General features: G+C 35.0%; 1 protein-coding gene across 1 annotated transcript in view; it reads left to right on the forward strand.

Annotated features, from left to right (window-relative positions):
* PIK3C2G (phosphatidylinositol-4-phosphate 3-kinase catalytic subunit type 2 gamma) overlaps positions 1-24,908 on the forward strand; it is a 291,400-nt gene that overhangs the window by 232,625 nt on the left and 33,867 nt on the right. The window contains exons 24-28 of the mRNA XM_081818936.1: positions 1,828-2,017; positions 2,506-2,627; positions 5,985-6,093; positions 7,250-7,384; positions 9,700-9,793. Coding sequence (XP_081675062.1) covers positions 1,828-2,017; positions 2,506-2,627; positions 5,985-6,093; positions 7,250-7,384; positions 9,700-9,793 — 650 coding nt within the window. The remainder of the gene's footprint in view (positions 1-1,827; positions 2,018-2,505; positions 2,628-5,984; positions 6,094-7,249; positions 7,385-9,699; positions 9,794-24,908) is intronic.

Raw genomic sequence — 24,908 nt, forward strand, 5'->3', positions numbered from 1 at the left:
AATATATGTTAAGGAAAAAAAAGAAGAAGAAGAAGAAGAAGGTAGCGGGAGGGGAAGAATGAAGCGGGGGAAATCGGAGGGGTAGACGAACCATGGAGACGATGGACTCTGAAAAACAAACTGAGGGTTTTAGAGGGGAGGGGGGTGGGAGGATGGGTTAGCCTGGTGGTGGGTATTGAGGAGGGCACATTCTGCATGGAGCACTGGGTGTTATGCACAAACAATGAATCATGGAACACTTCATCTAAAACTAATGATGTAATGTATGGGGATTAACATAAGAATAAAAAATAATAAATCTAAAAAAAAATAAAAAAATAAAAAAAGAGAGAGAGAAAATGTGAGCCAAGGATGATGTATCTAGACAAACTGACTTTCAAGTCAAGCCACAAACTATTGTCAACATCCAAAATTCAGAAACTTATTTCTTTGAAGCACTTTCTGAGGAATTTAGTAGAGAATGAACTTCAGGTAGTCAAAATGACAGAGATGCGGACATAATGCCTGGTAGAAAATTTAAGATTTAATGATAGTTAGAAGAGAGACTATGTAGTATGTATAGTACAGATACTATACAATGTAAATAGAATAGCTCTATGAAAAATGGAAGTGGAATAAGAAGCACATGTGAAGAACAGAATAAGCACACCATTTGCTTTATAGTATTAACTGGGATGAAAAGGACAACCCTGCAAATCAGATACCTGAGAAGAGGGTACAGAGGGGATAAAGAACATTATATGAAGATATTTTTATCTTATGCAGCCACCAAAAAAAATGAAATCTTGCCATTTGCAATGACGTGGATGGAACTAGAGGGTATTATGCTAAGCGAAATAAGTCAATCAGAGAAAGACAAGTGTCATATGATGTCACTGATATGTGGAATTTGAGAAACAAGACAGAGGATCATAGGGGAAAGGAGGGAAAAATGAAACAATACAAAACCAGAAAGGGAGACAAACCATAAGAGACTCTTAATCTCAGGTAACAAACTGAGAGTTGCTGGAGTGGAGGGGAATGGGAAGGATGGGATGGCTGGGTGAGGGACATTGGGGAGGGTATGTGCTATGGTGAGCGCTGTGAATTGTGTAAGACTGATGAATCACAGACCTGTACCGCTGAAACAAATAATACATTATATGTCCAAAAAAAAGCTATTTATATTATTGGAACACAATTGCAAACCTCAAATACAAGAAAAAAAAAAGACTTTAAAAAGCAGAAACACATCGAAACCAAACCAAAGACCACAAGGTGAAAAATCATTCATACAGTATACTGTATATTAAATATAGTATGTCATATGCAACTTTTTTGCCACATAGTTTAGAGAAGAACACAACAATATATAAAAATAAAATGAAAAGGCAGTAAAAGTTAAACCATATTTTTTTAAATATTTAAATATGGGGAAGAGAAAGAATAATACAGAGAGTACAAGAATGGATGCTCAGCTTCTTGGACTATACATTGTTCTGTAGCTTTAACTTCTGGAATTATTTAAATATTTTAAATGAGTATAAACTAAAATTAAATTTTAAATGAATCATTCCTAAAAATAGAAAACAAACCTAAAGTAAGTCAAAAAACAAAATTACAATTATTTTTCTATTTCACCAAGTGGGTTTCTTTTATATCTGCTAACAACTCAAGATGTGGACTTGGGGTTTATAAAAATAACATTTAATATTTGGGCTCCAAATAAACAGACATGGTTCTCGACTTTTTCCTCCACATCTAACAAACACAAGAAAACAAATCTTAAATTAAATGAGTCAACTCAGGGAAATGTTACTCACTATCTTTTCTTTTTCATTTCTCTAGGAAAATAAAGGAAAGTCTGGAGTGCTTCCCTGTTAAGTTAAATAACTTGATCCATACGCTTGCACAAATGACAGCCATAAGTCCTGCTAAATCTACTTCACAGACTTTTCCCCATGAATCCTGTATGCTGAACGCAACCAGGTCAATTCAAAGAGCGACAATTTTAGGGTTCAGCAAGAAAACTAGTAATGTAAGTCAACACTGTCATTTTGACTTAAATATCATTTGACTTCATCGCAGACTTCCCTTCACTATGCTACACATCCTTCCTTACATCATGATATTTTTTTACTATGCAAATGAAAAATCAGTTACAGTTTGAGCAGAAGTGCCATTAAAAGAGAATGTTCTAAGGAGAAATCATAACAACCAGAGCTATTAGTAGAGAACCATCAAAGAGAACAGTTTGTGGTAGACTATAAATCAAGAACTAATTAAAGTGTCCACATGAAAAAAAGAGCAGAAATTAGGCAGTCTGTTCCCAGCACATAAGATTATGATACTTTTATATACTGTGTTTATAGGTAATTTTGCCTTTACAAATTGCATCTTTTAGCTCTTGCGATGACTTTTTGCAGAAAGGTTCTTGTTTTGTTTAGCTCACATGAAACCAGATTTTAAAATGTATCACAGGTTGATAATGCCACCTTTTGATTTTTGTCTATTTATTTTCTGCAGCTGTATCTAATCCGAGTGACACACAGTAACAATGAAACAAGCCTGACAGAAAAATCATTTGACCAGTTTTCAAAACTTCACAGCCAACTTCAAAAGCAGTTTGCATCATTGACTCTCCCAGAGTAAGGCACTGTCCTCCCCAGGGTTTTGCCTGCAGTACTTGTCCTTGAACATAAGGAAAAATTATGGTTATGGTATTTTCTATTTGTGAGCAACATAGCATTCTGACTCCAATGCCATTGAACCTATCCCAGCAGAGTCTGTATTGCTCCCAGAGTAAAGAAACTTTGTTTCATAAAACAGAACAAGGTTTGCAATTTCTCAGTTTGCTTCTAGCCATTGATTTTGTAGACAGAAAAATTCAGAAGCAATTTCATTTTCCATCAATTATCAGGAAAATTGTTTTATTTGCCTGTTTTTAAGTTTAATCTTTTTAGTTTTTTCTAGAAAAAATGAAATTGAAATTGAAAATGCAGAACTAAATTGGATATATCTATTCTTTCAACAAATAACTGCAGTAAAAAGCTCTGATATGTGTATTTCTTGTACCAGAAAACAATTCATTAATATCATTTAGTATATAAGTAAAATTTAGTAATACCAACTTACTTTCATTGTGAATTATTAACTTTGACTTGGATTATCTAAATTTAATTTGTTGTTATGTTCATTGTCAAACAATTATGAAAACCATTGCTTTTGTTCAGGTTATAATTTAAAAAATACTAAACATAAACACATTAAGAATATAATTGAAAATTACTTCTCTTCAGACAAACCTTCTAAAATACATCACTTAGAACTAACCAAATTTAGGTCATAGACTTCAGTGTATACCAAAGGAGTATCTTGACTTTAAGAAGATGAACTTGCCAGAGGTTATATTGGCACTTAGGGTAAATCAAATGTTATTTTATCTATATTGACATTTTTGTTAAGTAAATGGTCCTTTAACAATATGAATGTCCATATCTGACCTGACATACTCTTTACATGTGGATTTTTATCAAGCTTTCAGGATTTAGTCACTTTCCAAAACATAACTCTAAGCAAAGTTATCAATGGATGGAGAGATACTGTGCAATATTGAAGAGTGAAGTACTTCATGTTTGTGAAAAACTGTGCTTGCAGATGTCACAGAAATTTTGAAATGCAGATGCTTTAAGCATCAGGAGGTGAACAAATTAGAGTAAGAGTATGTTCAAGAGACTGAAAGGAAAGGACTGTCATTATGGAAACTTAAAAGCAGCACCAGCTTCAAGAATTGCCAAAAAACATCTGATAGAATAACAGAAAAGGAGGAGCTAGCAAAAAAAAAAAAAAAAAATGCAAAGTTTGACTGCAAATATCAAATTCAACATCAGTGTTGCCACTGTACTCTACTAATTAATGATTTAAAATATGTTAGTCATTGTTAAGTGGCTGCCCTTTTTGGTTTCAAAAACTTCTCTGCTTTACACTTTTATCTGTGCACTACATATTAGGACAACTTGTAAAACCTTAAAAGTGTTAATAATCTCTCTCCATATGCCTCTTCTCAATTTTCAGCTTTAGTTAGGATTATGCCTTGCTCAACACCACTGCCTGATATTTAAATTGATTTTAAAACCATTCCAACAATGTGTATGTGTGTGCATATGTGTGGTGTTTTGGGGGGGGCATATATTTCCTGTATGCCCTTGACAATATTTGTATGCTGACAATCCCAAGGGAGCTAAGGGAGCTAAGGCTTCCAGTGATGCATATAAATGAAGTATGAATGCAAGATTTCCTCTGACTCCTAAATTTACTAAGAGAAGCCCTACAAGAATTATGTAAACCTGCTCTAGAGATTATGATCAGAAAGTTAGAGTCATAAAGAATAAAATTTAGATTAGTTGTAGTGTAAATAGTGGTCTTCAAAGGGGGCTGTTTATACCTCTAGATACCTTGCAAGGATACAAGGATACATAGGCATGGAAATCTTCTGTAAAATTAATGGTCTTCTTTAAAATTAACCTGCTTAAGAAGGGTTGACTTCCTTTTCCTCTTCTACTTTCAACATTGCTCTTCTCCCAACCATCCAGAATCTTATTTTGGTACATTGTCCCAGAGAGGAAAAAATCTCTGAGAATGAAATAAAAGGCAAACCAAAACATTGGTTCAATACAAATATTGAAAAAAGGAATTATTCTAATAATCAGATATAAAATCTGTTTGCAAGTCAAGTGTTTCCTAATATTTGGCTTGAACAAAATGGAGGGAGGACATGATGTCATTGTCAGATAAAAGATCATAAAAAATCATTTTCAAAAAATGATTGCTATATTATATGTGGCATATAACTCAAAAGCATTTCAACAATTGAATGACATTACTATGACTAAATTTTTCAATTCTCTTGTACTTAATTATATACAAGGCTTTTAGTACATACCTCTGTAAAAACAACAACAAAGGAATAGAATTGATGTTGAACTCCATTTTCTTTTAGCAATAAGGAAAATTCATCTACAGATATACAAATTAATATTTAAAACCTGCTCAATCCATTTATCAAATGCATTTCTGGTTTGGTTAATTGTATATGGTACTAAATGTTGTAATAATTAAATCTGAATGAAAAATTTTAATACTTTATGCCTTAGAACTGCAGGAGAACTTTTTAAAAATAAAATGTCAATTATTTAAATACACAAATATTATTTTGGGCTTCCTTAACATTTCCAACAAGAAGCAGTGAATAGGATGGCCTGCAGTTGATACCTACATACTTCTGTGTTTGCTGACAGTCTTTCACTATCCCTCATGCCCATTACCCCAGGGAAATATCTATACCAAAGAAGCAGAAGTGTGAAGGAGGCAGCAGCAAGACTGCAGTCAGAGAAACCTGCTAGATAGTTCTGAAAAAGATATATTTAGCCAGCAAAATATGTTACCAATGCTAACCATTAACAAGTCATTCCACTAAGTAATTGGTCTTAATCACATCTAACCCATCAAGATGAATTATCAGATAGTGCAGGGGAGATTCTGGAAGTTAGACTCTTGAGGAAAGTGATACTCTATTCTAGAAGACTAAGACCAGATGGAAACATATGTTACTTGGTAAAATGTTTAATTTAGTTACTGTAGAAATATTTCTAGCGAACCCAAAAGAAACAATACAATCTGACCTTTTTCAAAAATTATGAATCATTAACTTAAGAAAGTACTTATTAAGTCTCCATATATATTTAAAGGACAAAATGTGTGGTCTTCTATAAACACAGCAAGAAAGAACATACGTATTAATATGTTAAATTAAACTAAATTAGTATTAATAAAGTTAAAATAGCACAAATGACTACAACCATGTTAATGAAACCCTCAGGATTAATAATGTGTTCCATTTTTTAAAAATATTTTCATTGGCCCTTCAACCTGATGCTATAAGTTCATGAATAACCTAAGATGCAAATTTTCAAACTAATGAAGATACACTTTTTTTTTTAAAACAGATTTCCTCATTGGTGGCACTTACCTTTTACAAATTCAGACCACAAAAGATTCAAAGACCTAAATCATTACATGGAACAGATATTAAATGGATCATATGAAGTTGCAAATGTATGTTACAATTTACTTTTATATTTTTATGAAAATATCCACTATTTTATGTATTATTACTAGAAATCTTGTTACATACTTGATGATAACATTCTTGTACTCCTTTATTCATTCAACAAATGTGCATGCCCAATATGTGTAAAATTCCTGAACAGGAAACTGGAACAGTAAAAAAAGGTATAGCACCTTGACCTCAAATAATGAAATAATATGTATTAGTGGACTATCAGGGCTAGGAAATGCCCTAGTATTTTAGAGAATTAAGAATTATTTCTGACTGTGATAGTGAAAAGGATTCAGGGAGAAGAGAGCATCTGATCTGAATCTTTAACACCAGGTAGGATTTTTTTAATGTATTATTTGTTTCAGGGGTACAGGTCTGTGATTCATCAGTCTTTTATAATACCCAGTGCTCATTACAACACATACCTCCCCGATGTCCATCACCCGGTTACCCCATCCCTCTACCCTCTCCCTCCTCCCCCCCCCCGCCCCCGCAACCCTCAGTTTGTTTCCTAAGATTAAGAGTCTCTTATGGTTTTTCTCCTTCAGAGGTTTCATCTTCTCATTTTTTCCTCTCTTCCCCTATGATCTTTTGCCTTGTCTCTTAAATTCCGCATATGAGTGAGATCATAGTGTTTTAAAAAGAGTTGGCCTAGGGAAGTATTTCAAATAGAACGAAACAATATAGGAAAGGTCATAAGTGAAAGAAGAAGAAGGAGGAGGAAGAGGAGGGGGGATATCATTAGATTCTATTGCTCCTGTGATAAATTATGACAAATTTGGCAGTTTAAAACAGCACAGGTCTATTTTCTTTCAGTTCTGAAAGTTAGAATTCTGAAAAAGGGCCTTAAGGGACCAAACTCAAGGCGTTGGTAGACTGGATCTTTTGGGAGATAGAGGGGAAAAAACTCATTTCCTTGCCTTTTCAGTGTCTAGAGATTTCCTGCATCCCTTGGCTTGTGCCCTTTACAGCAACTGCACACCCTGACCTCTGCTTCTGTCATCACATCTCTCTCGGACTCTTAGTCTGACTCTCCTTGTGTTTACAGTGGGCCCACCTGAATAATCCAGGATAATCTCACCATTTCAAGATTCTTAATTTAATTTTATCTGCAAAGCCCCTTTTGCCACATAAGGTAATACACATTCACAGGTCCTGGGGATTAGAATGCGAACATCTTTGGAGGGCCATTATTCTATCACAGAAATACATGAAGAAGTGCAAGAACACAATTCAATTGGATCTCAACATTCTTGTGAGGTATCTGTGAAAGGAACATTAAAACCAGTAAGGAGGTCAGGGCCAGGTTGTCAAGAGCTAGAGCTAAGCCTTAGAGGGTAGTGAGAACCTAAAAACAATAAAAAGAATAACAAATATGAGAAGAATATTCTCCCAGATATATTGACCTTGTTCTCAACAACCTCTTATCCCAGATCCTGGCTCTCCTTACTGGACTGGAACTACATTCTTTTCAATTTTTAGCTTTTTAAATTGTATAACATGTATCCAGAAAAGTCTACAAAAGATTTGGTAGAAGTGACACTGCATGGCTTTCAAGTTAGGGTAGAAAAGGCCGTGCAGCTTCTGTCAATTCCTCTCCATGTATTCCCTATGGAAACCTTCAGCTTCCGTATAAGAAACTGAGCTCCCCTGAGTCTGCCAGGTGGAGAAACAGTGTAGAGAGATGCCCAGGGAACACTGTTGTGCCGGTGCCCAGCTGAGGTTCCAGCCAGCAGCTAGCATCAACGTCACAGTATTTTGAGTGGATGACTTTAGCTCCAATCACCAAATGACTGTTTATTAGAGACCTCAAGCCAGAACACCATAGATGAGCTCAGCCAAACCCCAGAATTGAGAGACAATGACAAAATGATTGTTTGTTTAAACCAGCAATGCAGGGATAGACCACATCTAAGGTACATGGATTTTCATTGTTATACAGCATTCTGTTATATGAATATATTGCAATTTGTAGATTCCTCTCTACATAGACATTTGGAATCTTTCCAAGTTGGGGTTATTACAAATAATGGTGTTATGAACATTCTTTTACTTGTATGTCTCTTCATGCACTCGCGTTGGTCATTCACCTAGGAACAGAATTTCTGGATTTTAGGATATGCTTATCTTCAACAATAGAGGCTCCTGCTTGCAATGAATAAGTGTTCCCATTTCCCACAACCTTATCTATACCTGGTATTGCCAGTCTTTCTAATTTTAGCCATTCTGGTGAGTGTGCATCTCATTGCACTTTAGTCTGTATTTTCCTAACTATTAATGAGATGGAACACCTTTTCATATGTTTGGTCATTTGGATATCCTCTTCAGTGAAGTGCCAGTTTATGTCTCTTGCCCTTTTTCTATTAAATTATATGACATTCTTTTACTGATTATAGTATTTTTCATACATTGTGGATAGAAGTCCTTTGTTAATTAAATACATTGTAATGATTTTCTTTCACTCTGTGTTTTGTCCCCTTGTTCTTTTTATTATGTCTTCTGATAAACAGAAACTCTTCATTTTAATATAGTAAAATGTATTGATATTTTCTTATTTGATTAAAACATGCCCTACCTCAATGTCATAAAGAGAGTTTCCTATATTATCTTCTAGAAGCTTTGTTGTTTTGCCTTTCACATTTAAACCTACAATCTGTCTAGAGTGGACTTTAGTGCATGGTGTGAAATAAAAGTCATCTTATTTTTTTTTTCCATGTAGATTTTGAATTGTTCCAATATATTTAAAAGACTTTCCTTTTCTTGTTATTTGCTGTGCCACCTTTGTGATAATTTAAATATCCATCCACGTATGTGTCTACTTCAGGCTCTATGTTCTATGCCACTGTGATCTCTTTGTCTACCCTTGTGCCAACAGTCTTAATTACTGTAGCTTTATAATAAGTCTTGAAATCTAGCAGAGTAAGTTCTCCTATTTTATCCTTATTCTTAAACAGTATTTTGGATTTCTGCATTTCCATGTAAATTTTTTTTTTTTTTTTTAAGATTTTATTTATTTGAGAGAGAGAGAATGAGCTGGTGGTGGGGGAGAGCAATGGGAGATAGAGAGAAAAGCAGACTCCTTGCTGAGCAGGGGGTCTGATGTAAGGCTCCATTTCAGGACCCAGAGATCATGACCTGAGCCAAAGGCAGATGCTTAACCGACTGAGCCTCCCAGGCACCCCAAAATTTTAAATTTCTCTTGTCAATTCCATGCAAAAGCCAACTGGATTTTAGTTGAAAATGCATCTTAATATTTTACAATCCATTATCATGTACCTATTTAAATTTTTTTTTTAATTTTTTCTCAATAATAGCTTATTCTTATATGCATAGAGATCTTAAAAATACTTTATTTTACTTGATACCTTATTGTACCCTTTTAAAATTCCATTTTGTTCTTTTTTACCAGTATATAGATACAACTGATTTTGTATATTGACAGTTTTCTCAACAACCTTACTAAATTCACTTCTAATTCTAACAATTTATTTGTATTTTTTTAATATTCTACTTAACATCATATTGTCTGCAAATAACAGGAGTTTTTTCTTTCCAATATTTATATTTTATATTTCTTTTTCTGGCTCTTTTGTACTCTGTAGGGCCTCCAAGTGGTGATGGCAGATATGCTTATGTTATTTCTGGATTCAGGGAAGAACTGTCTAAAGTTCCTCATTAAGTATACAGGTTTTGTAGGTACCCTTTAATATTTTAAGAAAGTTTCCTTACGTTGTAAAAAAAAAATTGACAATAAAGAAAATTGAATTTATCGGGCACCTGGGTGGCTCAGTTGGTTAAGCGACTGCCTTCAGCTCAGGTCATGATCCTGGAGTCCTGGGATCGAGTCCCGCATCGGGCTTCCTGCTCAGCAGGGAGTCTGCTTCTCCCTCCGACCCTCCTCCCTCTCCTGCTGTCTGTCTCTCATTCCCTCTCTCAAATAAATAAATAAAATCTTTAAAAAAAAAAAGAAATTTGAATTTATCAAATTTTTTTTCTGAATCTATTGGGCTGATCAATGATCACCCAATAATAAATGGTTTTTCTCCTTTATTCTGTGAGTGTGGTGAATTGCACTGATAAATTTTCTGATTTTAAACAAATTTGCATTACTAAGATAAACTCTACCTGGTCACAATATATTATCCTTTTTATGTGTTGCTGGATTTGATTTAACATTTTCTTTAGCATTTGTTTTCAGCTTTGTTTATGACAAAGATATTCTATCTTATAATGTCTTACCAGGTTAGAATGGAGAATATTCTGGCCTCATAATATTAGTTGCAAAGACTTCTTGCTTTTCTTCTTTTCTCTGGATGAGTTTGCATAAAATTGGTTTTATTTCTTTAATTTGGAAAGCCATGTAGGTCCGGAGATTCAATTTATTTAAGAGTTACAGGACAATTCACATTTTCTATTTCTTCCTGGGTCTAAGTTATAGTTCTCTAGGAATTTGTGCTTATTTATTGGCATAAAATTATTCAGAGCATCTTCTCCCAATCTTTTTAACACCTATAGGATCTGAAAAGATGTCTACTCTTCTATTCCTTACATATGTCATTTTCTAGTCAGTCTTGCCAGAGGATTATGAATTTTACCAATCTTTGCAAATGAAATGTGGGATTTATTGACTCTTTCTATTATATTATTTTTCTATTTCATTTATGTCTGATCTTTATTATTTCCTTTCTTCTGCTTCCTTTGGTTATAATTTGCTGTTCTATTTATTACATTCTCAGATAGTTACTTGTTTATTTTCAACCTGTCCTCACTTACACATTTAAAATTCTAAATCCCCCCTCCTAATCAAGATTTAATTGCACCCCACAAGTTTTTACATACAATATTGTATCTTCTTTATCATTCTCCTAAAATACTTATAAATGTTTACTATGATGTTTCCTGTGACCATGGATTAAGTCTATTTAACCCAGTTGAATTTTTTTATGTTATACTAATAATATATATCCCATAAACCTAATAAGTTCTATGTTGTTTTATACAATCAATATCTATTTAATATTACCCACATATCTCATTTCCATTGTTATAACTCTTGACTTTATATCTGATGCTGCTTTCCCTCTACCTGAAGAATACCATTTATTATTTCCTTTAATATGAATTTGCTGCTAGAAAAATTTCTAAATTTGTATTTGTCTGAAAAGTTTTTATTTGTCTTCATTCTCAGAGGATATTTTAGCTGACTATAGTATCTGGATAACAATGATTTTATTTTAAAATCTTTAAAGCTATTAGTTCATTGTCTTTTAGCTTCCACTGATTCTGTGTAAAACCCACTTATTGTATTTGTTGCCTCTTTGAAACTATTTTTTCTTTATTCTTTATCTGCTTTTAATATTTCTCTTTTTACTGTTAGTTTTCACAGTTTTATTTTAATTGCTCAGATATAAGTTTGTTTCTACTTATCATGCCTTTTAGCACTTCCTGAATTTGTTCCCTGATGTCTTTCATCAGTTTTGGAAAGTTCTGTCATTATTGTTTCAAATATTGTTAATATTTTTTCCTCTCCTTTTTTTTCTGAAGCTATAATAACATATAAGCTAACCCTTCTCGCTGTATCCTCCATGTGTCATGCCTCTAGTCCTGTATTTTTTATCCTTTTGTTCTCCATAACTTATTCTCAATAGTTTTTTCTGACTTATCTTCTGAGTTATTTATTCTCTACTTATCTATGTTTAGTATACTGTTAAATCCATCCTTTGAGCTCTTAATTTCAGTTATTATATTTTTCAGTCTTAGAATTTCCTTTTTTTCAGTTTCTCGTTCTTTGCTGAAAATCTGTCCATTTTAATAAGCATAGTTTTTTTTTAAGATCTTTTTATTTATTTATTTGTGAGAGAGAGAGCAAGTGAGCAGGGGGAGGGGCAGAGAGAGAGAGAGGGAGAATCTCAAGCAGACTCTCTGCTGAGTTAGGAGCCCAATACAGGGCTTGATCCCAGGACCCTGAGATCATGATCTGAGCTGAAATCAAAAGTGGGACATTCAACCAACTGAGTTGTCATCTGGAAGCCCCTAAGATAGGTATTTTTAAATCTTTCTAAAAACTTCAATACTGGGGCCCACTGCATATATATTTCTATTGTCTAGTGTTTCTACTAGTCTTTAATCATTCAGTCTTGTTCCTTTGTAAGCCTAGTTATTTTCCTTTTTATTGTGGCCAGATATTGTACTGCAACATCTTTTGTAGAAATAATTGGAGGCCTCTGTTGCTGTTATCTTAGTCTAGAGAACTGTAATATCTGAGGACATTAACAATCTAGGATTGCTGAAATTCAATTGCAGGGATTCAGATTTTTCAAAACCAAACTGTAGCTTTTATGAGGGCCTATTTCTGGCTCATCTTTTTCCTTAGCTGTGAATTTGAATCTAAATCCAAAATAAGGCAGATTCAACAAGAGCCTCCTTGGCAACTCTGGAATCTATTTCCTTTCCTATTATCTCTGCAAAGTGGTCAAAAGTACTGCTCAAACCTATGTCAATTAACACCCACAACAAAAATGTAGTGCCAAAACCTGATTCACATTTCCAAATCCTTGCCCCAGATCTTAGCCTGGTAATTCTTCACTATCTTGTTAGCTCTCGGATGCTTTCAAGCAAAGTTTAAAAAAACAAACTATAGTAATCCAGTTACCCTCAGCAGGAGGTCTACACTAATGACTTAATCTACTCTTATCAAAAATAGGAGTCTAGAACTGCAATCCTTACCCATACTACCCTCAGCTTTCAAAGATATCTGCCATTCTGTCTCCTCACCCTCATTCTATGCTCAACTATACATTTTTCTCTCATAGGTAACCATTTCAAAAGGTCTAGGTCTATTGACACTTCCCATCTGAAAAAATATTGAAGGATTTCTTGGTGAGGTGTTTGGTATGCTCCCCAGTGATTCTGAGAATAGCCTGGAAAATTGAAGAGAAATACCAGACCCCAATTCTCCTCCCCTCTCTCATATGGGTCAAAAAAAGCATTCTTAAGATCCCCCCACCCCATACACACACATATATGTATATAAGCTATACACACATACAGATGTTACAGCTCCTTATGAATGTTCAAGGGAGCACTACCTCTCTTTAATATCAGGTGTTCATAACACTATCTGCATGAAAGGTTTCTATGAGACAAATGCTAAGTTTCAGAGGCAAGTACCAAACTAACAGAATCTTCCAGAGTTCTTGGACAGACATAGGGCCCTTTAGGGATTTATCTAGAACACTATCCCTAAGGGTACAGGGTGCACGCCTGTTAGGGTTTTTTGTCTTTTAATGCAAAAAATGGAAATCATTTTTGGAATATTCTTAAGTAATCCACATATCTGAAATAATTTTGGTGTCACCAATGGGACTATATTTCTAATAGTAATCATGCTAGCCAACAAGCTACCTTTTTTTTTTAAAAGATTTTATTTATTTATTTGACAGAGAGAGACACAGCAAGAGAGGGAACACAAGCAGGGGGAGTGGGGCAGGGAGAAGCAGGCTTCCCGCCGAGCAGGGAGCCCGATGTGGGACTCGATTCCAGGACCCTGGGATCATGACCTGAGCCGAAGGCAGACGCTTAACGACTGAGTCACCCAGGCGCCCCCAAGCTACCATTTTTATTTAAAAAATCTAATCTCTGCCATTCAATATGCTAATTAATAAAATGCCCCTTGTTGATGGAGTTGTGAGTGAATGACAGAAGCACTTATACTGACAGCCCTAGTATGGCTTTCCCAATTAAAATATTAAGAACCCCTTCTTTTCTCCTCCCCCATCCAGGTGCCCCTCTTGGTGCAGCCTTGATTCAGACATAAACAGGACATTTCTGAACTCTGCAGTCTTAATTAAATGCCAGCAGCACTTGGGTTATACCATGTGTATGATATATAATATCATGCTGTATATGTAGACATATTTTAAGCTTCAGTAAATTGCAGGCATTGTAAAAGGAGGACTAGACTAGACTGGGACTTAATAAAGGGTCAAAGAATCCTGTTTTACTCAGCTGTTACTTCCAAAAACCTTTCTTCTCCACTTGGAGCTTGGGAAAGTTATTAGATGAGACCAGGCATGGTTTGAATTTTTAAAAATTTCTTGCTATGTAGCAGAGTAAATCAGTGTTTATCAAGGAAACCTTACTGAAATTTAAAAATACAATATATTAATGAATGTATTAAAAATTCTATATCGGGGTGCCTGGGTGGCTCAGATGGTTAAGCGTCTGCCTTTGGCTCAGGTCATGATCCCAGGGTCCTGGAATCCGGTCCCACATCGGGCTCCCTGCTCCTTGGGAAACTGCTTCTCCCTCTGCCTCTCTCTCTCTCTCTCTCTCTGTCTCTGTCTCTCATGAATAAATAAAAATAAAAAATCTTAAAAAAAATAAAAATAAATAAATAAAAATTCTATCTTGGGATGCCTGGGTGGCTCAGTCGTTGGGTGTCTGCCTTCGGCTCAGGTCATGATCTCAGGGTCCTGGGATCAAGCCCCTCATCGGGCTCCCTGCTCAACAGGAAGCCTGCTTCTCCCTCTCCCACTCCCCCTGCTTGTGTTCCCTCTCTTGCTGTGTCTCTCTCTGTCAAATAAATAAAATCTTTTAAAAAAAAATTCTATCTCAACTGTAGGTTCGCTGATTTAGGATGTGAGCTTACTGCTGTACATCCCAAATGAGTAATATTGTGGTTTGATGTTGAATAGACCCACTTAAAAGAAGAAAATCCCACAATTCAGACCACAAGGGTCCTATGGCTATTAGAAAAAAAAACCAAAATTGTCAATAATGACTACCTTAGATTCCATATAGTCAGGAGCAAGAGGTGAGACTTTTGAATCCCTATGACCAGTTTCTAAGACTAGTGGTTTTCAAAGCACAGTTTCTGGACTGTGCTAGGAACCTCACTTGGGAGCTTGTAAGAATGCAAATTTTTGGCCCCATCCTAGACAAACTAAATCAGAAATTTTGGCCATTGGTTATTTTATTAAGTTTATTTTTTATTTGTATTAATCTCTATACCCATCATGGAGCTCAAATTCATGACCCTGAGATCAATCACATGCTCTACCCACTGAGCCAGCCAGGGGCCCCAAATCAGACATTTTGGAGATGAGGCCCAGCAGTCTGTGTTTTAACAAGCCCTCCGGGGTGTTTTGATGCACACTATTGTTTGAGAAAAATTACTCATACTATAGACATCTTTCCCTTTTGTCCAGTTTGGATATGGTCAGACATTTGGCCTTCAATATAGTAGATACTCAGGTATCCTACTATATTATTGACTTTTAGCAAATATGGACTCAGGAAGATTGTGCTACAATAATTTTTCCAGGCCTATAGACTCTCAGCTGGAGATGCTATTTTGTATCAAAGGACAAGTGGCTGAGCACTTATGTAGGTATACTTAACTCAATTCCAAGTGAGTTAGAGAAGACATCCCAGAGAGTAGAACATTCAAGTTGTTTTTAAAGGGCAAATAGGAGTTAGTAAATAGAAACTGGGAGAAAGTTGTGTTAGATAAAGGGAACTCTAAAGATACAGCATCCATTATGGTTATATGCTTTTCTTTTGTTTTGAAGCTTAAAGAATTCAGTGACTATATTCATTCAGTTTTTACCCATTTATAGCACAGTTACAAATTCATCAATATTCAATAAATATTTTAAATGAATAATAACAGAATCATTAGCATATATTAACCATGGGATTTATATTGCTTTTCAAAACCTAAAAGATGGAAATTTTGCATCTGAAAAGCACTTAGCAGCAGTCTCTTATTTATTCTTATATCCTACAAGTTTGGGTTTTTTAAAGAAATTAGCTCATGCTTCAGAAACACGTCATTTATTTATGTTTTACACAGAAACTACTAAACTAATAAGTAATAAATGTTTTAAAATTTGTAGAAAAAAAAAGATGGGGGGCTCCCAGGCAAGGTGGCCCCTCCCTTCCTCTCCCCCACCCACACTTAGTTTTTCCTCTGGATCAAACATGTAATAAAGAGAGTGTTTGGAGGGACGCCTGAATGGCTCAGTTGGTTAAGCGTCTGCCTTCGGCTCAAGTCATGATCCCAGGGTCCTGGAATCAAGTCCCGCATCGGGCTCCTTGCTCAGTGAGAAGCCTGCTTCTCCCTCTGCCTGCCACTCCTCTGCTTGTGCTCACTCTCTCTCTCTCTGATAAATAAATAAAATTTTTTTAAAAAAGAGAGAATGTTTGGAATCTGAAAAAATAAAAATAATAAATAAATAAAATTTGTAGAAAAATTGAAAATTTGGATGATGTTAAAAAATAAAAATTAGGGGCGCCTGGGTGGCTCAGTTGGTTAAGCGACTGCCTTCGGCTCAGGTCATGATCCTGGAGTCCTGGGATCGAGTCCCACGTCAGGCTCCCTGCTCGGCAGGGAGCCTGCTTCTCCCTCTGACCCTCCCCCCTCTCATGCTCTCTGTCTCTCATTCTCTCTCTCTCAAATAAATAAATAAAATCTTTAAAAAAAAAATAAAATAAAATAATAAAAAATAAAAAAAATAAAAATTAATGTAATTTTGATATTTTTCCTTGCCCCAGCATATAATCCAACATGAACCCCATGACGGAGACCTCTGGCTTGCTAGAGAATAATATTGAGAGTCCTACTAGCTGCTAACTTAGAGACAAATTCTACTCGTTACCTAGTACCAAGCCCAGGAATACTGCCTGGCTGTGCCTCTAAAAGATGAGCATTAATAGTGCACTGAGTCATGATTGTACCCTTCAGAAAGGCCACTCAGAGCACATTTTAATATGTCTGTTATGAATAAAAAGAAATAAACAGTATGTATTCATCATGGGAATAGAATTATGTAATGAGGAAACTGAAAACAAAGATGTAAAATAATTGTTGAAAACAGTATTAGGCAATAGTAAAGCAATACTATAATAAATGGTTATATGTAGATCTATTGCATATGCATAAATTTAAACTATTGTCCATGCATACTCAATATAAATTGTATCCTATCTTTTAAATATATTTGGTTTTATGTCTTAATCAGTGAGTAATGGGAAATGTGACATAACAGAGGCTTCTGCCCTATAGGATCAAGGCGACTTAATTTATTTCATTGGATTTCAAGTGCTTTTTGTATATTTAAGAATATAGAATGTTGACATCTTTTTAAGGAAACTTTATGCCCAACATGGGACTTGAACTCAAGGGTCTCGTGCTCTACCGCCTGAGCCAGCCAGGTGCCCCTTTTTAGAATGTTGACATCTTAATGTTCTTTACTTACTCTGACATTCTCTGAAGGCCATGTCCATTAACTTACTCTACAAAGGGCCTCACGGATATGGCAGCTGTCTATAAGGAAAAATGCGGAGGGGATAGTGAATAGGATTGTCATCCTTGTGTGCTGAAGGTTGCCTCACTAATTATACAAAAGCTGTTTTAAAGGCTATGCCTTTTCAGGATAATTGACAAAATATCTAGTAACCATGGAAGGTTCCAGGCTTTAGCTTATTTAGGCAGAAACAAGTAAGTGCAAAGTGGAGAGAACTTCTGATTTCTGGCCCTAGTGTGAATAAGGCAAATATTGAGATCCGTTTTCATGTGGCAGCAGCCTTTTGCTAGGGAACTCTTAAATGTATCTGCTCACAGGATAAGTTCATATAGAAGTGGTAGCAGAGGACTGTTAATGAGAGGGGAAAGCAAAGGAGTCAGACATAACAAGTAGGGAAGACTTGCAAAAGTGCAGCTTAACACAACAAGGCTTAGTGAATATTGTTGCCCATCACAATCATTGCTGCATACACACAGATGAACAAAACCACCGAACATGGAGCTCACAGGATTCTTCACATTCACCTTTGCTAATGTGCTAATGAAAGTACTACTGTAGATACCCCAGGAAGAGATGTTTTTATTTGTTTTGTGTTGTTTTTAATCTCTATTGGTTAGTATTTAGGCAAAGGAAAGCTGAAGAAATTTCAGGCACCACACTGTTTTTTTCTTGGAGGAATTAAGGTCTAAGAGTTGAGTGAGGAAAAAAAAAAAAACTAGAAAGAAAAAGAAGAGGTATTTATATCATCAAACATGAGACACTATTGTAAAATCATAGATCCTAGAAATGCTCCAAGTGAGAATGTGTCAGCCAACTTCTAACACTGGACTTCCACAGAAGGGTAATTCCATTTGTCTCATACCAAAGGAAGCCAATATTATAAGTGCGCCTTCTCCCAAAGGAACATTCCCTCTAATAATTTAACTGAATTTTGCACAGTGAGTATTTAGAATACATTAAAATACCTTCCTGGAATGTAAATCCTATATCTATTTATTAGTTGTCATTTCTGTACTACAAAATAAATAAAGTAGTGCTATATTAACAAAAATCAAATCAAAAATTAAATGTGGGCACTAGCATTATAGGGGCCACTTTGGAAAACTACTGTATCAGTCATTCAACAAATGTTTATTGATTGCCTACAGTATATACTGTCTGGCCAGGGACGGGGGGCAAAAGAGCCCTAGTGATCAATTTTTTTCAAATAATTTGAGGAGGTTTTAAAAAGTATGCTCTGAGGCCCCATCCTTGGAAATGCTGATTTGCTAGATAAAGGCTGATATTTAGGTATCTGTGTTGTTTTTTAAGGACACAAGTGATTTAGATGCACAACCAGATTTGAGAAATTCTATTCTAGAAAGTCGAAAGCTGAATCAGATGTCGACACCCCTAAGGAGCTTACAGTCTATCAATAGTCTATGTTGATAAGGGCCAATGGCCCCATAAAGACTTTTATAACTTCATTCATTGGTTTTACCCCTTTATTCCTAAGGAATTTTGTGGGACTTGATACAATACTCATAATATGGATTACATGGTAATAGAAAAATAATAATTTGACAGGGATATCATCAGATGCTGATTAGCATTAATAAGCAGTGTGACCTGCCTAATCACCCAAGTTCTTTGTGCATAATGCATAATGTGGTCAGTTTTCAATTATCTTCAAATGGATTAATCATGGTGAAAGCTTTACGTGTCTCCATATATTGGTAGACACTTCCTTGATTCAGTTTTTTTATATACTGGAAATGAAAACTTATTTTAAGATTAACTAAAGTTTCCCCGGGTGGCTCAGTTGGTTAAGCATCTGCCTTCAGCTTGGGTCATGATCCTAGAGTCCTGGGATCAAACCTTGCATCAGGGTCCCTGCTCAGCAGGGGGCTTGTTTCTTCCTCTCCCTCTGCCACTGCCCCTGCTTCGGCTCTCTGTCAAATAAATAGATAAAATCTTTTTTTAAAAATTGACTAAATAAAACATTATTGACCTAAAAATCACATAAATGATTTCAAAGTAAAGAGTTTTTTTGAGATTTTTAAAAATTTTATATTATTGATACAGTTTTTCCCTGTAAACAGTTATGTACATAGTTATCTACATAAACACCAAAATCTATAAAGTCATGGATGTAACATGAGTATTTTAATTATTTTCAGTGATGTGAATGACTTAGGGGAAATTTTTATACATTCATAAATTTCCTTTCCTCTTCTTTTTTTTTTTTATGGTTTAAAAACTCCTTTCCTCTTCTAATAAAAGAAGAGGTTTAAAGTAAATTTATATTTGTGATAAATATTCCTGGGATAGGATAATCCCCATCTCTGGCCCTAGAAAAGTCCTTATAAAATTGTTTTTCTTCTTGAGGCGCCTAGGTGGTGCAGCTGGTTAAGCGTCCAACTCTTGGTTTTGGTCACGATCTCAGGGTTGTGAGATCGAGCCCCACATGGGCCTTGCTCAGCGCAGAGTCTGTTTAAGATTCTCCCTCCCTCTGCCCCTGAGTGAGCCCCAAAACAAAATACTTTTCTTCTTTCATAGCTGCTTATCATATGGCAGTGTAGGAAAAGCAAATAATCTTACTACGCCTATACATTAAAACTCATATTCTTTTTTAGTTACATTAATACATTTATTACTAAAGTACATTTAGTACATTTATTTGTAACTATTTTTAACTATATAAAGTATTTTATATCACTGTATGTAACTATGTGAACATTTTTAAATTTGTATTGGGCATGTATAACTATAACATTACTATGTATAACACTCTAGATTAAGAGCTTTAAATTGGTTGTAGAGAACAAATAGGAGAGATTCAACTAATACCATATAAACTTTATTCTCAAAGCGTTTATAATATTGTGATAAATACAGACATGAACATAAAGAAATGTATGGCAGTGAATGGAAAAAGGGGGAGAGAGGAAGTAGGAGATACAGCTTGAATATAAAATGGGACAACCTTAACTTGTTAAAATCAACTGTCATGTTCCCTTCTAGGATCATTCCTGATTCTAAGCAGTCTTGCTTTTTGTCAAGGAAATGAGATAAAAAGTCTGTTTTAAAGTCCAGTGGTGGTATCTGAGTTAAATTAGATGGGACAGATGTCTTTGGGGCTTTAGTCTAAAGACACAAAAGCAACAGAGATAGAGGGATGCTTGTAAATATCTGAGACCATGTCTCTCTGTCTGTTTGCCTATCTGTCTGCCTCTCTCTCACACACACACACATAATCTGTGGATAAAAGAAAATAGACATAAATGAAGACTATAATTACATACTACCTCAGTATCTCTTCTTGTGAGGTTGGAAACATCAGTTTAGACATCCTAGTCCTGTATCTACCTGGTTTTTGTTTGTTTAGTTTTACTTTCTCTTCTCACGCTAATAGAAACTTCTTTTTTCCTTTCAATGTAATTTCATTCCACAAGCAAATGATAGTTGTGATAACAGGAATTGTTTTTGCTTTAAATTTTGCTGTTTTGGTGGAATTGTGCTGCGAACTAAGTAAGATCTTTATAAAGAACAATATAAACATAAAGTTATAGCAAATGATTGCAGTACCTAAACACACATGTATCCACATTTTACTTCAGCTGAGATATATAAACAGCTGTTGTTTTTTAAAATTTTAAAACCATATTAATTGTAATTTCTAACTCTTTGCAATATTGCTATTCATTTCTAAAAGCCTCTTAAAATAAGGAATAGTATCCCTATGGTTTAAACAATGTTATTTTTTTAAGCAGAAATCAAATGTCAACATAAATCCAAATAGGTAAATCCTATCTTAATAGTGAACATATGTTTCTTGTCCCCTGCTTGCTAAACCCACATGTTAATTACTACATTTGTCACTACATTGCTCTTTTCCTATTTGGAGCTGGCTGAGATTACATTGCAGGCAGGATAAATGTCACATGTGTACCATCAGTAAAACCAAGATTATTTTTCAGAGTCTAGTGAAGTACTGATGACATTTTAGAATCAGAATTATAAAAGATTCTTTAGAAGTTCACCATTCTTCATAGTGTCATTCTTCTATGTAACTCCAATACGAATATAGTGGGTTGAACTACATTAAAGACTGGACATTCTGACAAGCTGCTTTATGAAAAAGGCAATAAAATACAATTACTGTTTGACTTTGATTTAAAACTCTTATGAGAATTCATTTTTAAATTCACATTTTTACAGCCTTTCACAGTGTTTGAGAGAGATAGATTTAGCTTATTGTTTTAACTCACTGAAACTAAATCTTGCAGCCAATTCTAGATGTTGGTTGGCCTGTTAATAAATGGGAATTCTTAATGTGTTATTTTAAAGTAAGAAAAAATTGATCTCAGTGTTATATTACATTACTTCTGATCTTTGAAAATACTTCAAGTCTCTGTGGTCTTTGAGAGCAAGAATATGCTCATATGATATAAGAAAAACACTTAAGTTTTCAGCAACTTTAAATTTATCAACTTTCTCAAAAATCAATCATTTTAAATTGCAAATGGCTTTATAATATAATTGGCAAACAACATATTAATAAGATTTCTGAATTCAACAAAAAATAAGCTGATACAGACTTTAATTTTAAAATTGTTCAATTGGCTTTCAAATTTGCTCTTTATTGACTTCATTTGTAATTTTAAAGTACATTATTAGACATTTTTAAACCATTATTAGTTAGATAAACATCTACTCTAGCAATATATATAATAACCTCATAAAGCATTTAACATAGCCTAATGCATTTACTGGAACAACTGATATATAAAAGACCAGTAACTTTAGAGTCCCTGAACAAATCCCAAACTTTTATTAACTTATTGACCAAATATATAATGTTCCACATAGGAGGGATGTTCCAAATATTTAACAAGCATTAGGGCACAGGCACTGACCAGTCAGGATAAGTGCCAATCACTAAGCCACCGTTATGGCCATATGAGCTAATATTGGTTGAGTATTTGCTGTGATGGGGAAAACTGTAGGAAGACAGTGGAGAGTGGGGGCAAACAGGAGTTTAGATCAAAATATACTAAGTTTGAGTTCCATATGAAATTTCTAATTAGAAATGTCAAGTGGAAAATTGAATGTCTTGAGTTGAGGGAAAAAGAGAGGCTAGAAATAAAAATATTGGAGTCATCAGCAAATAATTGGTTTTCAAAGCCATGAGATTGGGTGAGATTACTTAAGGTGAAATATAAATATAAAAGAGAAGAGATCTGAGGGCTAGACCATGCAGCACACCAATTTTAAAGTTTGAGAGGATGGGAGAGAATCAACAAGAGAAGCTGAGAAAAAGCAACCTGTTGGAGACCAGAAGTATCTTATGCCTAGAATCCAAGAGAAAAACCTATTTTAAAGAAGGAAAACTCAGCCATTTCAAATACTACTGATAGGTCAAAATTTGGGAATTGGCCACTGGATTTAACAAAATGGATATCATTAGTGAATCTAACAAGAACAGTTTGATGGGAGTGTTAGGAACAAAACTGTGATTAGAATAGGCTCAGAAGAGAATATGAAGAGAGGAATTTGGGATAGAAAGTAGAAAATTATCCTTGAAGGGGCTTTGCTCTAAGGATGAACAGGAATAAGATAGTATGCAGAGAAATGTAGGTCAGGAATTTGTTTATTGAAATAAGTCATAGCATATATGTATGCTGCTAGGAAGATCCACTGAAGAAGCAAAAATTGATGTTGAGAGAAATGAGAACTTAGCCAGAGACCAAAGTGTTGACCGTGAGTAGAGAACAGGGCATGGGATCTAGTGCCCAAATCAGTCTCAGATTAAAGCACAGACAGGCCACCCATGTAATAGAGGAAAGGACAGAAGTGAGGCAAGATGACAGATGTTTGGTGGAAGCTTATAGAAATTCTTTTCTGTTTCTATTTTTTCTGTCAACAAGAAGACAGCCTTGAGAAGACCGAAAGAGGGGGAAAGTGTGTTGGCGTGTTGAGGAGCAAGGATAAGTATTAAATAGACCTATAGATGAATAGAAGAATAAATGGACTACTGACATGTATAGCTTGCCAGAAAATCTTAAACACCAACTTGAGGATGGTGGGCGTGAGGTGATAGTAAGACCAGTGAGTGTGGTTGAGTGCTTTTCTCCAGGAACATTCAGCAGACCTGCTACAGTTGCAGAGTTGGCAGAGAATGACCCAAGTTGGGTTTTTGACAAATATATAATAAAACAAAAGGAGAGAGGAACAAACAAGTTGAAAGAAATATGCAGTGGCATTATTAGTATCAACTATTGGATCCAAATTGTCCAAGAAGGGACACGAGAATATGAAAGGAGTTAAGGCCAGTGAAAAGGTCTTAGAGTCAACAGATTGTTTGAGTTGTATAACTAGAGGGAATGAGCTGGAAAGGAGGAAGATGGAAATTTTAAAATCAATTATTTTGAGATCCAGCAACATTACTTTTCCTACCCTCTTTATTGCTCTTATTGATTTCTGCCTCCATTGACACTGAATCATGTTTCTCCTCAAGAATGAAAACAATCTTGTTACAATAAGGAATTAGTATTTAGTATGTCACCCACACCTGGAATTACAAATGAGGATTTCAAGGATATGACAGTGTAAACACAAGGGAATAATTAGCTAGTGGTGACATTTCAGACACTAATTGGGAAGATATTTTGCCTACTATTGAAGTTTAATAACCATTGGGTGGTGAGACCAAAATGTCGCCAGAGAAGAATAATTGACTAGTTGTCAAAAGGCCAAAGAAGGTCAAATTTTCTTCAACAAATTCTGCACAGTCTGAAGTTTGACTTCAAGCTTTCAAAATAAGTAAACTTGATTTGGTCAGCATTCTGAATATGGATACATTTCTTGAGGATAGATTCTTACTAAGCAAGCTCACAAGAGATCAATACATAGAGATCAAAATTAGTAATTAACAAATTTATGATGCATAAAACTGCTACATAGATAAGAATACTTGCATTAGAAAACCAATGTATTCTATATCTAAAGACAGATCTCAGCTCTGGTTAAGAAAGATTTATTGAGCAAAAATACTGTACTAGATATGAGTGAATAAATGTCAATCCCCGTTCTTGATATCTTACTGACTAGGCTAAAAGAGTAGAAAAGAAAGCATGTGATAAACCTTGGGCAAATGGGTGGATAGGAGTGGAAAGTTGGTTAATGGAACATGTAGGAAGACAAGGAGGTGAGAGAGCATAACCACTTGAAGAAATAAATATAATTCAGCCATAGTTAAGCATAAAATACTGAAGGAGAAATGGTAAGAGATGAAGAGGGGAAATGAGCAAGATCCCAATCAAGAAAGGTCATACAAACCTTGTGAAGCAGTTGACCTATTTCTTAAGAGCAATGGGGAGCCACTGCCAGATTTTAAGCAGTTAACTGTTAGATTTTTATTTTGAAATACCAGTTTGACAATTAAGTAGAGAATAGATTGAAGCAAAGGGTAACAGGATAAGGCTTAAGAAGCTCTGCTGTAATTTAGGTGAGAAGTAATG

The sequence above is a fragment of the Leptonychotes weddellii genome, chromosome 5 (assembly GCF_054177405.1).
Source record: "Leptonychotes weddellii isolate Sample4059 chromosome 5, ASM5417740v2, whole genome shotgun sequence".
NCBI classification, from domain to species: domain Eukaryota; kingdom Metazoa; phylum Chordata; class Mammalia; order Carnivora; family Phocidae; genus Leptonychotes; species Leptonychotes weddellii.